This window comes from Barbus barbus, assembly GCF_936440315.1.
Source record: "Barbus barbus genome assembly, chromosome: 25".
Classification (NCBI taxonomy): Eukaryota; Metazoa; Chordata; class Actinopteri; order Cypriniformes; family Cyprinidae; genus Barbus; species Barbus barbus.
This window is the reverse complement of record NC_136753.1, coordinates 12457976-12474020: the sequence shown is the minus strand read 5'-3', so window position 1 is coordinate 12474020 and position 16045 is coordinate 12457976. Positions and strand designations below refer to the sequence as shown.

Sequence of the window (16045 nt, the reverse complement as noted above, 5' to 3'; positions counted from 1 at the left end):
TTGTAGCATCTACTTTTAAATGAACGAATTCAAATCGAAAGCGAATATTCCTGATTATGTAATCTGTATGAAAGCGAGGTACAGTTTTTCCTGTATCCAAAAGTTTACTTGTAAATGAACGAATTCAAATCGAAAACGAATATTCCTGATTATGTAATCCGTATGAAAGCGAGGTACAGTCTTTCCTGAATCTGAGCTCATTATATGCAATCACCTGCACGCAAATGCCCTCACCTAGATACAAAAAAATTGATAAAAAAAAAAATAAAAATCAAGATTCATCTAATTTTTGTTTTTGAAAGAAGACCTGCTATGAGGAATAAGCCGGAATTTAGGGTTGGGTACCGACCGAATTGCTTCGGTACTACCGAGTACCGATTCACATTAAATCATTCGGTACCATATTTCGGTACTTGAGAACGCATTTGGGCGCATACGAGAGAAAGAGAGAGAGAAAGACTCTGTGACATGATGTCACCCCTGCAACTCTATAAACTCTTGGATAATGAACGCGATATTGCGTAGCTTGTCAGTGATCTACGGCTCTGTGTATTAAATGCCGCTCCATTTGACAACAGGTGATGGAGATTTACCGCTAATCAAGGAACCGGCGTTACTGACGAGATGCGCATGCATATCGCATGAGGTACACTCACCTAAAAGATTATTTGGAACACCATACTAATACTGTGTTTGACCCCCTTTCGCCTTCAGAACTGCCTTAATTCTACGTGGCATTGATTCAACAAGGTGCTGAAAGCATTCTTTAGAAATGTTGGCCCATATTGATAGGATAGCATCTTGCAGTTGATGGAGATTTGTGGGATGCACATCCAGGGCACGAAGCTCCCGTGTGGGGGCCATTTTAGTACAGTGAACTCATTGTCATGTTCAAGAAACCAATTTGAAATGATTCGAGCTTTGTGACATGGTGCATTATCCTGCTGGAAGTAGCCATCAGAGGATGGGTACATGGTGGTCATAAAGGGATGGACATGGTCAGAAACAATGTTCAGGTTTAAACGATGCCCAATTGGCACTAAGGGGCCTAAAGTGTGCCAAGAAAACATCTCCCACACCACTACACCACCACCACCAGCCTGCACAGTGGTAACAAGGCATGATGGATCCATGTTCTCATTCTGTTTACGCCAAATTCTGACTTCAACCGTCCAATTTTGGTGAGCTCGTGCAAATTGTAGCCTCTTTTTCCTATTTGTAGTGGAGATGAGTGGTACCCGGTGGGGTCTTCTGCTGTTGTAGCCCATCCGCCTCAAGGTTGTGCGTGTTGTGGCTTCACAAATGCTTTGCTGCATACCTCGGTTGTAACGAGTGGTTATTTCAGTCAAAGTTGCTCTTCTATCTGCTTGAATCAGTCGGCCCATTCTTCTCTGACCTCTAGCATCAACAAGGCGTTTTCGCCACAGGACTGCCGCATACTGGATGTTTTTCCCTTTTCACACCATTCTTTGTAAACCCTAGAAATGGTTGTGTGTGAAAATCCCAGTAACTGAGCAGATTGTGAAATACTCAGACCGGCCCGTCTGGCACCAACAACCATGCCACGCTCAAAATTGCTTAAATCACCTTTCTTTCCCATCCTGACATTCAGTTTGGAGTTCAGGAGATTGTCTTGACCAGGACCACACCCCTAAATGCATTGAAGCAACTGCCATGTGATTGGTTGATTAGATAATTGCATTAATGAGAAATTGAACAGGTGTTCCTAATAATCCTTTAGGTGAGTGTATATCGCCCAGCCCTAGTTCTACGTCAGCCGCACCACACGCATACGTCGGAGGACTGTCCCGGAAGAGAAGAAATCATTGAATAAAGTCGTTTTTTTCTTTGTACACAAAGTATTTTCGTAGCTTTATAAAATTATGGTTGACTGGTGTCACTACTGGGTCGCCAGTAGTAAACAATGGATCGCTGGACAAACTAAGTAATTACACCATTTACAAGCATTTTAACTGCATTATATGTTCTGTAAAAAATGTATATCTGTGGTATATACATCAATGCAAATATATCTGCGACAGTCTCATATCAGCCGATGAAATCGGCAAAGTGATAAATCGGTGGGGCTTTAAATTAAAATGTATATGCTAGTTATACTCTTGATTATGAGCAGTCTTGTCCATTGGTGTTTTGCCAGGTCCCAAATCTATGCAAGATGGCTGGGGATCAGGAGGGGAAGAAATTGGCATGAACACTGGCCAATGGGATGCTGATGATGGTGACATGTGGAATAGTCCTACATCCCAAGACTCCTCTTGTAACTCCTGGGGTCATTCCAAGAAAGGCCCACAAAGGGTAAGCCACTTTAAGCCACGAGTGCACTGTTGTGTAATGTCATGTCACATACTTACTGTGTGGTTAAGAAACTGTTATAAATTTTTTTCATTTTATTTATATATAAAATATATATATATATATATATATATATATATTTATATATATATAATATTGCTATTGTTTGTTCATTACAGGGCAAGGTCTCCAACAAGCAGGATGATGTTTGGATTATGACCAGACTTATCAAGCAGCTTACAGATATGGGTTTTCCAGTATGTTAAAGACATGAAAATTTACTCTGAAAAGACTCGTTGCTTAAGTCATTTACAACATATGTAAAATAAATATTTTTAGCATTACAATTTTATTTTATTTTTTTACCTGATACAGAAGGATCCTGCAGAAGAAGCTCTAAAGAGTAACAATATGAATCTGGATCAGGCCATGAGTACGTAGTACACGTTGAAGTTTACCTATAACAGCAGACAGTCTTGTCGTGAGTCATATGATTCTTCTTCTAGAACACTGATTATGTACTTGCCTTTCTCCAGGCGCTTTGTTGGAGAAGAAAACTGAACTGGACAAACGGGGGATGGGCATGTCAGACTACGGTAATGGAATGAATAAGCCCATACTGTGCCGACCCACAAACCTCTCCAAAGACCCCTCACTGGATCGTGCCCCCTTCCTGGACATGGTATAGATTTTGTTTTTGTTTTTTTAAAAGTCCAAGGAATTTTTTGGACTGGAGTAGAGAGAAATTTGATCTAGGTAAATTTTACAACTAGTTTTTGCTACATTTTCTGGTCTCTCAGGACGGTAGGCTGTCAGATGATGCTTCAACCTCACCGTTTATGCCTTCTCCTGGCCTCAAGCTCCCACTGGCCAATAGCAGCCTCCCTAGCCACGGATTGGGTGGGGTCTCCTCTGGCCTGTCCATGCAAAACTTGAACAACAGACAGGTGAGTATTGTGAGATCTCTGCAAAGGACATGGGCATAGCTAGGGCTGGGTGTCGAGAGGCCGAATTGCCTCTATACCATCGAGTATCGAAAAAACATATCGTTGTTCGGTACCAAATTTCAATACCTAAGGGTTTAATCTCATCAATGTCAGTGAGCCAATAAGCCTGCAGCACTAGGTGTGTTCAACTTGAAGTGGCGCAGCGCAGATCCATCAGTATTTGACATCCGCGAGTGCGAATGGAAAGCGTACGGAGCAGTCTGCTCTCTATAGCTCTAGTGGTACTATAATACACAGATCGGTCTGCACAGTCGGTCCTCGTCAAGTCGAACACACCTAATAGTTTACAGTGGTTACATTCAGAGATGTGGCTCACACGTGAGGCTGTAGTGTGACTACATCCCAGCCCCCTTAGATGTATGGCTGCATTTACACTGGTGCTTTTTTTGTTTTAAAATGAAAACGATCCTGATCATACTGGTGATTCCACTGCATTTCAAGCTGCCTTTTTCTCCGACAAGCGACAGACCGAAAGTCATTCATTTCCAATGGAGAGTAGTGCGGGAGCTGCGTGGAGTTCTGACCATATGCAGATGTCCGTTCATACTACATGACCAAAAGCACGTGTTACTTGACCATTCATGCACACTGTAGCATCATGCTACATAAGACAATAAATAAGATTTATTATTGCTTTTACTCAAATCTGACTTTAAACCACCATCGAGTGTTTGTAATAACTTCCAATTGCCGTCTAATGTGTGATTTGGCCATGTTGCTGAAATATGTTATTACCTCTGAGTCAGAGCAGCGAGACACAGCACAGCCAGACAGCGCTGGAAGCTGCTAATGCTCATCAGTAAATCAGTAGAAAATGAATAGAAATGATGATTCTGTCTGAGCTATCCGTCTTAAAACGAACACGCACTAGTGTAAATGTAGCCTAACGTGTAAACTTAAGACTATTTGAGCTTTATTAAAACTATTTGCACTGATTTATTGTGTTGGTTACATTTTGTTCCTTTGTGCAGTGGCTCGGGAGATGAGTCTTTGAGTCTGTATAAACATCAAGCTGAAAAATAAAACCTTTTTCTTTTTTTAGATAATGTAATCTTGTTCAAATTGATTTCATAAAATTGGTATCAAAAAATGATCGTTCAGGAACCGGTATCGAAGTCAAGGTATCGATATAGAACATTTTTGAACGATACCCAGCCCTAGGCATAGCACACGAGTTTTAAATTTAGATGCATTGTCTGGTATAAAGCCCCTACTCCTTATTTTGTAAAAAAAAAAAAAATGTTTAAGTCATGTTAAAAAGCCACTAAGGCTGGAGTGGTGAACTGAAGTTATTTGTCATTTATTATTAAAGATATATAAACACTGAAACATGACTGATTATTCCATTTATGTTTTATTTATATGAAATGAATATTTATTTATTTATTTATTTTAGTTGTTTATTTTAATCTGAAAGTGGCAGGATAATTTGACGTTGTGGTCAGGTCAATGTTAAAAGCACATTAATTTTTTTATTTTTTTTAAGAGGCTGCATTGTAAGAGATTTTGTTAAATTTGTGCTGAAATCCAACTTTTTTCTTGTTAAGTGCATCCAACCAATTAGAGTATATAAAAGCATTTCATTTGTATTGATCCCCACCCCTACTCTCTTTGTTTTCTAGATGCAGAATGGAATGTTTGGCACTAACGGAGCAGCACAAACTCGGGTCATGCAGCAGCAGGCCCCGCCCCCTCAGCCACCAGTGCCACCTCTTAGCTCCGCCCAGCCTACTCTACGTGCTCAAGTGCCTCAGCTTCTCACCCCTCAGGTACAAATTGCACCTATTATTATTCCATTGTGCCTGCATCTGTGACAAAATCCAAGGGCATTTTTTACATATCTAAGGGTAAATTTACCAAATTAACCTTATTAAATGTTTGTAGCATCTCAAAATCTTAAATTCAATCAATCATCTAGTGAGAATAGTCACGTCAAGTCACCTTTATTTCCATGGTGCTTTTATACAGTGCAGTTTGTGTCAAAGTAGCTTTACAGAAATAAACAATAAAACAGCAGAATTAATTATGGAAGCTCAGCTATGGAGACAGTTCAGATTCTGCTTTAAAGCAGCTCTAAAAGACAACAGTGTCATTATTTAGTTAAAGTCAGTTCAGATAATGTAACGGTGTGAGTTTAATCAGCTATAAGCAATGTTGTTATTCAGTTCAAGTCAGTTCAGTGCTGATTCAGTTCAGTTCAACACCAAAGTTGATGTAAAGCAGCTCCACAGAAAACAATAGTCCCATCATCCAGCTTAATTCATTTCAATTGTTTTCATCAGATTGTGTCAGTTAATGCGGTCAAATTGATCAACTCAATCAATAATAATACCAGAAGAATAATAAGACACTACAGGGCTGTTTCTTAAAGAGATATTTCACCCAAAAATTTAAATTCTGTCATTATTTACTCACCCGCAACCTGTAAATAAAAGAAGATATTTAACTTCAATGTTATGGAAAAAAATACTTGAACCGGTCTTCTGTGGCGTAGTTTGGGATTATTGGTCGCACTTTATTTTAAGATCCAATTATTGCTATTAACAAACCATTAACTATGACTTTTGCCTCAATAAACGGCTAATTTGCTGATTATTAATAATTAGTAGGGTAGTTGTTAAGTTTAGGCATTCCAGTATGTTATTAATAGGCATGCTAATACACAACTAGTTAATAGTGAGAATTGTTCCCTATACTTAAGTGTTACTGAATTATTTTCATTGTACAGTATATGTGGTACTGAATCTAAATGTCACTTAAAGGTCCACTGAAGTACCTTGAAACACGCACCATTATTCTATTGACGTCAGTTTAACTGAAACAGGAAGACAGGGCGGGACATATCAAGCAGTCCGGCCCCTTTTTAAATCGTTAATAGCCTTCATTTATATCACAGCTTGGGCTAGAGCCACTGAGCTCGGTAAAGCCACATTTGACAGGGTATGACAGCCACAATCTCATCCATATTGCTGTAAAATATAGCATTCTGTGTAGAATTCAGTGTTTTGTGGTCTGCGCTGACTCGCGCAAATGATCCGCTGCATGCTATCATGTCTCTGGACTGGAACACACTGTGTGTGCGCGGTTCGTCAGTTAGCGTGACATAGTGCGAAACCAGACTTTTTTTGACCCAATGTAAAGCATATTTACACTGTCTGAATCGTTCCATATCCCCTATATATTGCACTACGTGCCATTCTCTGTACAGAAAATACAAATCCTGTGAACAAGTGACCGACTTCAGCGTCTATTTATAGTGTAGGGAGCGGGTGCTTCGGATTCTAGAGAGCATTTGATTGGTCAGAAGATTTGATGAGAAGCTGAAGTACGAGGTGACGTCAAAAAAATTGTTGATTCATTTTGGCGGAAGTGAGAGACTGAGTTTTGAATGCTTTTATCTTGTAAACACAAATTGTGTCACTGTTTTGGAGTACACTGGCTTATAGATAACCTTAAGACTAACATATTGATACTAACACCCAAAAACCTTTTGGTTTCACTGGGACTTTAAAGGGGTAGTTTGCCCAAAAATGAAACTGTTCATTCTCATCAGGAAGGCAGATTTCCTTGCTTCCACTTAAACACACAAGATTTTCTTTGGAAAATTTTCAAATCATGGCAGGCAAACATGGATCATCAGGCTTTGCACAAACCGGTTTGTTTTTATTTGTCTTCTTCTGTAGGTTCAAGCACAGCTCTTACAGTTTGCGGCAAAAAACATTGGACTGAATCCTGCACGTTTAGCCTCACCAATAAATCCTCAACAAATGACCCTGCTGTACCAACTACAACAACTGCAGGTGGTGAGTCACACAGTTCACTCTCCTGCTCTGCTGTTTCCACATGAATACCAGTGATTGTCATCTACCCACTGGCCTGTCTGCAGGGAGTGAGATGCTAGTGCTTTCTGTCTTGATAATGACCCTATCACCTCTCTATTTCTTTCTGTTTCTCTGTAATTTCCTCTCTTTCTCAAATTGTGTCTTTTTCTCTTTCTGTCAGGCATATCAGCGTTTGCAGATCCAGCAACAAATGATGCAGGCTCAGCGTAATGTCTCTGGTCCCATCAAACAACAAGAGCAGCAAGTATGACGGACTAATTTTACTGGCCCTGATATTTATACACTTACAGTAGTTCTAGTCCTAAAATATTAGCTTATAGTTATCTTGACTATGACGAATAATAATGTTCCATATAAAATGAAAACGATGATCACTGTCGTCCTCTCACACAGGTTGCACGTACAATCACAAACATGCAGCAGCAGATCCAGCAGCACCAGCGTCAGCTGGCCCAGGCCCTGCTTGTGAAACAGCAGCAGCCTCCACCTTCCTCTCACCCTGGCCTGCATCCAAATCTTGGAAAGGCAAGCCTGGACACTTTCATGGGTCATCCTCAGACTTCAGGCCTCTCCGTCTCAGACCTGCAGACCAAAGAGCAGCAGTCTTCAAACTCCTTCAACCCTTATACACTCTGTAAGAGAACAAGCCTCATGTGGACACACTCCTGCATGCGTATGTTTGGTGTGTGTGTGTGTGTGTGTGTGTGTGTGTGTATGTGTGTGTTTGTGTGCACACTTTTCACTTTATTTTACAATGTCTGTCATGCATGTTCCATGTATTTACTGTAGTAATACCAGTAACATTATGCAGAATTACAAGCAACTAATACAAATCCTAACCCTATAGTAAGTACATGTTGTTAATTGATATTACTCAGTAATTGTTTGTATAATTACACAGTAACAAACACATCTTAAAATAAAAGTTTGTTTTATATAGTAGCCGATAGATGCACTGAGTACTTTATTGTAATAAAAGCATTGTTTTTGTAATAATAGTAAGACTGTTCGTTTAAAACTTTGCATTAGCTTGATTAAAAAAAAAAACACAAAAACAATGCAAAAAATATATATATTTTGTCACCATTCCTGTACTTAAATTATTTTTTCTTTTTTTCTTTTTTGCCATAACAATGTAATGCCTTTCAGTTATCTTCATTTGGGGCTTCATTGGGGGTTTTAGCCACAAATATTGTTATAAGGGAATAATGTATTAGAATATTGTGTAATAAATGTGTTTCTTTTTTTATTCATTGATTGACAAGCTATAGTTTTTTTTTTTGATCTTGATGTTTTTTTTCCCCTTGTGTTTGTGAATGTGCATTAATCTCCTTGTCTCTTTGTCGCCCCCCTGTAGCTGGTTTGAACCCGAACATGAATGTAAACTGTATGGAGGTGGGAAGTCTATCTCTCAAAGACCTCCCTCAGCCTCAATCCCGGCTCTCGCAGTGGACTCATTCAAACTCCATAGATTCCATGTCAGCTAGTGCTCAGCACATGGAGGCAAACCTCAATAAGCACGGTATTAATTTATTCATTGCTCCAGACATATTATGGGCTTGATTTTGCACTGTGACATACATAATTTATCTAATCTAATCTATAATGTTAAGACAATCATATGATAGCCTCTAGGTCTAACATCCTTTAAAAGACTTCTGCTTCCACAAACAACATTCCAATCAATGAAAACACAGCAATATCTTTAATCAAACATCAAACTCCAGACACTGAGTCACAATTTCTGTCCCTGAGATTTGTGTATTTCAAAAGGACAGACAAAACTCCCTCTCAAATTAAGTGCTTGCAGACATTCCAGAGTTATTTTTGCTCTGAGTCAGCAGGGCCTTTTAAAATATTATCCTTCCTTGGCATTTGTTCTCAGTAAACCTTGCCTGAACAATACGTCCAGCCAAGCCGCTGCAGTTTACTGTAGTGAGTTCTGCTGAGGACAAAAGCTCAAGCCCGTAATCTTGAATTTTATTATTCAGATTGTATCTTTGAAGACAATTTTTTTTAGAGAAGCAAAATAGCAGTTCAAATATTGGGCATCAAAATATATATCTGAGTTTGGATTGCTTAGTCTCTAAATATTCTTTATTATATGATGTTTTAAGTAAAACCTCCTGTAAATAGACCGATTAAAGAAACTGTTCTTTTGTTTCAGGTTCACTCTCTTCTGCTCAGTCCCATGTTCCTGTCGGAAAGAGCGCCATGGAAGATTCCTTCAGCCCATACAATCTGATGTCAAGCTCTGAATCCCCCACCAGCACCTTGGTGACTCCAGAGAGCTGGACACAAGGCAAATGCCCCAATGAGAAAATGTCTAGTAATTCCAATATCAACTGGCCTCCTGGTACGCTTCAGTGGCATATTATCCACACTGATCACAGTAATATTTGTTTTATTATGTTTACTGATTAACCAGAAAAAATTAAAGATGGAACTTCATGACCAAAATGTTGCCGACCCCTGTTACGTACTTTGAGTCTTGATGCTGGACAACCAATTATCTTCTTGCTTTATTTCAGAATTCTGCCCTGGGGTCCCATGGAAAGGTCTGCAGAACATTGACCCTGAGAATGACCCCAACATGACCCCAGGAAGTGTTCCAAGTGGCCCCACCATTAACACTAACATACAGGATGTGAATCGCTACCTGTTACGTGACAGGACTGGAGGTAAGGATGATTGAGGGCATATGAAATAAATTTTAACACACTAACAGAGCTTGTTACTTAAAATTACTGAAATGTTTACTGCTAAATGAACATTGACTGTCTTGCTTTAAAGCTATAACAGAAATCACTATCATTACACAATAAATGTATTTCACTGTTTCCTCATGCCCCTTTTGCTATCCACTTGGGACAAATGGCCATAATAGCCTCGTCCCCATCTCAGAATGGGACTTTGTCTTCCTTGAGTGAGTGGTCAGTCAGTGCCTGTAACTCGTTCGGTCTGTCCTCTCAGAACGAGAGGGACGCTAACAGTCCAGGTACAGCCCTAAATCCTAAATGGCCCTGCTCCACACTAGACCTACTTACCCTTATTTATCCTCGCACCTAGACAGACCCCTCACCAAGTGTGTGTTCTCCTAAAACCCTAAAAATATATATAAACTCCTAAAGAGTTTATATATATATATATATATATATATATATATATATATATATATATATATATATATATATATGTGTGTGTGTGTGTATATGTATATGTGGGTGTGTGTGTGTGTGTGTGTATGTATGTATATATATATATATATATATATATATATATATATATATATATATATATATATATATATATATATATATATAAAACAAAATATATATATATATAAACTTGAATAAGAGGTTGCGGTAGGTTATACAAGCAGACATTTTTCATTTTCTTAATAAATAATAAAAGTTTACAGTATTCTAAAAAAGTTGTCACTGTTGGTCACTTATGGAAAACACTTCAATCCTTATAACATTGTTAAATCAAGTGTCTCTGTCACACAGATTCCCTGATTTTCTGTTTCGGTAGTACTGTCAATGTTTTTAGTGGTAATTATTAAAAAAGTATAGGATAAGTAATATTTTTTTAAGTCTCTTAGGCTCACTTAGTCTGCTTTTATGTATGATTCACTAAAACGTATTACTACAAATATTTAAAATCTTATTTATTCATGTGATGGCAAAGCTGAATTTTCAGCAGCCATTACTCCAGTCTTTAGCGTCTCATCATTCTAATATGCTGTTTTGGTGCTCAATAAATAATTCATAGTAACAAAATAATAGCTGTGCTGCTTAATATATTTGTGGAAACTGTGATTCAAAAAATTTCAGCATTCCTTGATGAATGGAAATTTAAAAAAAGCATAATTTATTTGAAATAAATGGCCATTGGAATGGACTTTCTTTACCCCATTGTAGCTGTTTGCATAACCCCAACCAGAAACAAATTTATGTTGGCATATTGTTTTAACCAATCCTTAGAGGCAACGATGGGTGGTGACTGTACCTACTGCTATTATTCATTTGTCCCTCTCTTTCTTCCTCTCTTCCCTTTCTTCAGGTAAACTCTTGGAAATGAAGTCTACCTGGTCCCCTGGACCCATCTCCCACACACAGGCCTCTTTATCTCATGAGTTATGGAAGGTATCCCCAGGGACACGTAACTCCAGTGTTCCCTCACGCCCCCCTCCAGGCCTGACCAACACCAAGCCCTCCTCCACCTGGGGAGGAAACTCTCTTGGCCTCAGCCAGGGCTGGACCAGCTCTTACTCCTCAGGTAAATCCTCAGTACAGGGGCAATTGTGGCTTAATGGATAGAGAGTTGGACTTGTAACCTGAAGGTCGTGGGTTCGAGTCTCAGGTCTGGCAGGGATTGTAGGTGGGGGAGTGAATAACCAACACTCTTTCCACCCTCAATACCACGACTGAGGTGAGACCCTTGAGCAAGGCACCGAACCCCCAACTGCTCCCCGGGCGCCGCAGCATTGGCTGCCCACTGCACTGGTGTGTGTTCACTTCTGTGTGCACACTTGGATGGGTTAAATGCAGAGCACAAATTCTGAGTATGGGTCACCATACTTGGCCACACACCACTTCCCTTTCCCTTTCCCCTTCACCTGTGTGTGGTACAAAGTACCAAAACCAGTTACTCACGAGGTTCTGCTATAGTGTGGTCGACCAGTCACACTTCCCTCTGTCTTTCTCAAGTTGTGTGTTTAGAGTTGCAAATGGGCAGAAGTCAAGAATTTAGTGGAAAATATGCTCAGCTGCAACATGTTTTTCCAAACCTCTCTCTCTTTACTTTTTGTTATAGAAGGGGGAACTTGGAGCACTGACAGTCCCAACAGAGGAAGCAGCTGGCTCGTGCTGAGAAACCTCACTCCTCAGGTGCATAGAGCAAACAATTTATATTACTGTGAAACTAGTATGATTTATTCAGATTCATATCACATGAGAGTACAGAAATGTACAGGTATGTCACTTTTGATGTAACGAAGGTGTTTTTTTTATGTAGCATTATGCACTATACTTTTTTCAAAATGTCTCGCTGTTTTTCCAACATCTCTCACATGAATACAAAAAGAAGTTTTGACAAACAGGGCACCTCATCAATATCAATTTCGAAACACTGGGCCAATCAGAAGAAGCCGTAGGCAGGCATATTCTGAGTATGTGTTTACAGTGGCACCTTTACGATAGGAGGTTCTTAGCTATACACGCTTAAAAATCAAGTTCCCACACTTCAAAATCAGTCCAGTCAGAGGATAACAAAGATAGTTTGGGCTGATTTTAAAACACATTGTTTTTATTTGTCATTCACCTCCTAGCAACAAGACAGATTTCTTTGTGTTCTATGTGTCTGTAAAGTCTGGTAGCGTGAGATCCTCTGTTGTTTAGTGTATGATGACCAGTTTTTCTTCTTCAACCATTTACACTGTTGGCAATCCTTTGATGCCTTTAGTGTTTAAAATCTGTTCCGATTTTGAAAGTAGTGCAGTGTTTTCAAGCTTTGTTAAAAAGTGCATTCAAAAGTAGTGCAGCATCTTTTTGCTATTCCGTGCCTGTTATTAATGCAAGAACGCATTCTCTCTGAACTGCCCCTTAGCACTTGAATATGAATAACAATGAATTTAATAATTTATCTGTGTGCATCAGATTGACGGCTCCACCCTGCGGACTCTGTGCATGCAGCACGGCCCTCTCATTACCTTCCATCTGAACCTGACACAGGGCAATGCCGCTGTACGTTACAGCTCCAAGGAGGAGGCTGCCAAAGCCCAAAAATCCCTGCACATGTAAGACTACAAGCTCTTCTACATCAAACCTCTCTGAGGCTTTGTCCCAAATGTCACCCTAATCCCCCACTGTCTTCCTCTGAGTCCACATTTTTGTGATGTGATGCCTCTTTGACTGTCGGGTAGAAGTCTGCTACTGAGCCCTACAGTAGCAGGGCTCACAGGCTTTAGAGTCATGTGCACATGGCTGGCATTGAATGTCCCCAGACTGCAAGTGCAAGTTGAAATGTGCTATTTGGGACAGAGCCTAAGAGGATGTTCGAGAACAGCTTTTATTTGCAATTTATAGTGTTAGCTATATGTTGTTTCTTCCTTTTCTAAATTCAAGTCCTATAGATAAATATGCATCATGTCGTCTTTCTCTCTCAAAAAAGCTTTTTAATACTTGAATCCCTTCCAAACTGTTTGTCTGCCTCTCAAGGTGTGTGCTGGGTAACACTACCATCCTGGCAGAGTTTGCCGGTGAGGACGATGTGAACCGCTTCTTTGCACAGGGCCAGTCCCTTACCCCTACCACCAGCTGGCAGGTCAGCCCAGCACCAGGCTCCAATCAACCCCGGCTGGGCAACCCTGCTGCCAGCCACCCCACAGGCCTCTGGAGCGGGGGTGGAGGAGGTACCAAGACAGTCTGCAGTACCGGGAACAGCAGCAGTGGAAACGGAGGAGACCTGCTATGGGGAGGTGTGCCGCAGTACTCCAGTTTGTGGGCTCCCCCAAATGGAGACGACACCAGGGTAATCGGCAGCCCCATCCCAATTAACACTCTGCTCCCGGGAGACCTGCTAAGCGGAGAGAGCATGTAGGATGTATCGGACATCATAAACCAACAAAGTCAATAGACCTAATGGATCAAAACCCAAGCAAATCAATGTGGCGATAATCACTTTTTGTGGCGCTGTAATGGAGGTTTAGGGTGAAACAAAGCTGCAAACCTCCCACTGCTGTTTATTTGTCCTCTGGTTTTTACGTCAGACTCTTTGTTGTGTTTGTGGATCTTGTTCTTAGTGTTCAAAGACCTTGAGAAGCAAGAATCAGTAGAAGCAGAAGCCTTTTAATGCTTTTTTTTTTTTTCCCCCAAAGGTTGTTTTTTTCTCAGAAGTGTTGTTCAGGAGAAGCCATCAACGAGGCAGCCATCTGAAAGCGACCCAGGCACAATGAGACCTCATGACACCTTTCCCTATAGCGACACTGTTCTGATGATTGGAATGATCCTGGTACTTTTTTGGTTTGCATAGTTTCTTCAGAACTTATATTAGCCGTAAGTGCTCTCTCTCCAGGTCCTCCTTAAAACTTTTATTTTATAAAGCCAACAAAAAAAAAAAAAAAAACTTTGTATCTTGCACAGTTCTGTTTCTGAGCCAGCGAATAGGCCAGAGCAAATGAGAAGAACACTCCTAGCAGTGGCCTGTCAGCATGACTAATCACCAATGATCTTTTTTCTTTAATTCTTTTAGTTTTACAAAAGGGAGCTGCACTGCTCTATGATTTCTATTTACTCACGCCATTTTGTTTTTACAAAAATATGTGTATGGTTTAAAAAAATAAGCTGAATGTTAAGCTTTGATGTAGATGAATGAATGTCAGTGTGTCTGCTGGAACTTGACCAAGCATCTGTATGCGAGTACATAACCACTGTTAAAAACACTCTCAGTGGAGGCTTTTTAATTATACCTAATGGACTTCAGTGCTGAATCAATCAGAAGTTATTCAGATCCTATGTGATGTATCTGGTTGGCCATTTTTATTGAGCTACAACCGTGACAAGAAACTCATTCTGATGCATTGTGCAATAGAAGCCAGAGACCCTTTCTTCCGTCCACACTGAAGCTTACTGAAACTTAAGACTCCTTTTGTTTTTCGAAGATTTTTGAAGAATTTAACCTTTGAACTCATTTTCCCACCTTGCCTTTGTCTGTCTGGTTTGCTGGCTGTTCGGTATTTGCGTGGAAAGGAGGAACTTTTAATTGTGTTTGACATCACTCATGCAGTTTTAAACTTGGCATGTGTGGGATCACACAGTCTCCCAGCCACTTCTTCACCAAACAAAAACGGAATCCAGAACGGAGACACATGGCACGGGAGTCAGGCACAATACCAAATACAATGGGTTTCTCTTAATGCAGTACAGAATAAGAGACCTTTGCATTTGGTACAAACAAAAAAGACATCTACGTTTTCTATGTCTCTTCTTAAAGGGGTATTATCATAGCACTTATTACAAGAGTTATGCTCCTTCTGTGAAGCCAATAAATCAGATAACGGAGCGTATAGTAAAAAAAAAGAAAAAAAAAAACTTCTTATGGCAACTTTTATTTTTTTTCTTTGTTTTTGTACCTTACTGGTATTCAAAAAAACATATTTGTTTGTCGTCCATCTCTGGTCCAGAAACTTGAGTGCAGAAAAAAAATCAAAATGAAGGGAAGAACAAACTCTACAATCATACAAAACTTGCAATGTATGTTTTTTTTTGTGTGTCTGTACTTTCTCCCCCCTCTCTATCAAAGTGAATGTCATTGCTACTCAAATTAAATAGTCAAATGTCTTTATCTGTCTGGAGGCACCTCAGTTAGATTGGATTTGAAAAGGAGGATGTGTGGTGTGTTAGTGCCTCAATGTGGAAACTGATAGGAGGACGTTTGATTCTCCATCGCAACTTTCTCCGTACACCTATTACAATGGAATGCAAGAAAGGACAGTAATGACGTCATGATATGGACGTTGGCGTCATCGTTTATCATTTGCATCCTTGTTGTAGTAACTTAGGTATGGATCTTCGAATGTCCCCCGTTCCTTCGCTGGATAACGTTACACCTGTCATGCGTCCTTACCTACTCATGGTCTTGCATGATCTTTTCCGCTGGAGTTTGAGAAGGAATGGAATTGCCAGTGTTTTTTCACATTCTGTTGATCTTCATGCAATGGTCTTTAACTGCCTGCAGTTCTCATATGCAGATACACTTTAAAAGAGGTGCCTCTGTATACCTGTCCTGTGTAATGAATGCAAACGAAGATCGATGGTGTGGGCCATATTTGTTTTGTTGTTGTTGTTGTTAACAGTGTTCTTAGGTCATTTAGATTAGGCC

At 39.9% G+C, this 16045-nt stretch overlaps 1 protein-coding gene across 2 annotated transcripts in view; it reads left to right on the top strand.

The window, feature by feature from the left end:
* The window catches only part of LOC306844610 (trinucleotide repeat-containing gene 6C protein-like), a 46800-nt gene extending 32530 nt beyond the window's left edge, over positions 1–14270 (top strand). The window contains exons 7-23 of one of the 2 annotated variants that reach the window (XM_079376868.1): positions 2159–2316; positions 2493–2570; positions 2689–2746; positions 2850–2995; positions 3114–3260; positions 4943–5089; positions 7004–7123; positions 7323–7406; positions 7556–7796; positions 8520–8684; positions 9330–9518; positions 9694–9843; positions 10050–10160; positions 11228–11443; positions 11981–12054; positions 12823–12962; positions 13384–14270. In XM_079376868.1, coding sequence (XP_079232994.1) covers positions 2159–2316; positions 2493–2570; positions 2689–2746; positions 2850–2995; positions 3114–3260; positions 4943–5089; positions 7004–7123; positions 7323–7406; positions 7556–7796; positions 8520–8684; positions 9330–9518; positions 9694–9843; positions 10050–10160; positions 11228–11443; positions 11981–12054; positions 12823–12962; positions 13384–13765 — 2606 coding nt within the window. In that variant the 3' untranslated portion in view covers positions 13766–14270. The remainder of the gene's footprint in view (positions 1–2158; positions 2317–2492; positions 2571–2688; positions 2747–2849; positions 2996–3113; positions 3261–4942; positions 5090–7003; positions 7124–7322; positions 7407–7555; positions 7797–8519; positions 8685–9329; positions 9519–9693; positions 9844–10049; positions 10161–11227; positions 11444–11980; positions 12055–12822; positions 12963–13383) is intronic. The other variant, XM_079376869.1, reaches the window with a different exon arrangement.
* Positions 14271–16045: the final 1775 nt, after the last annotated feature.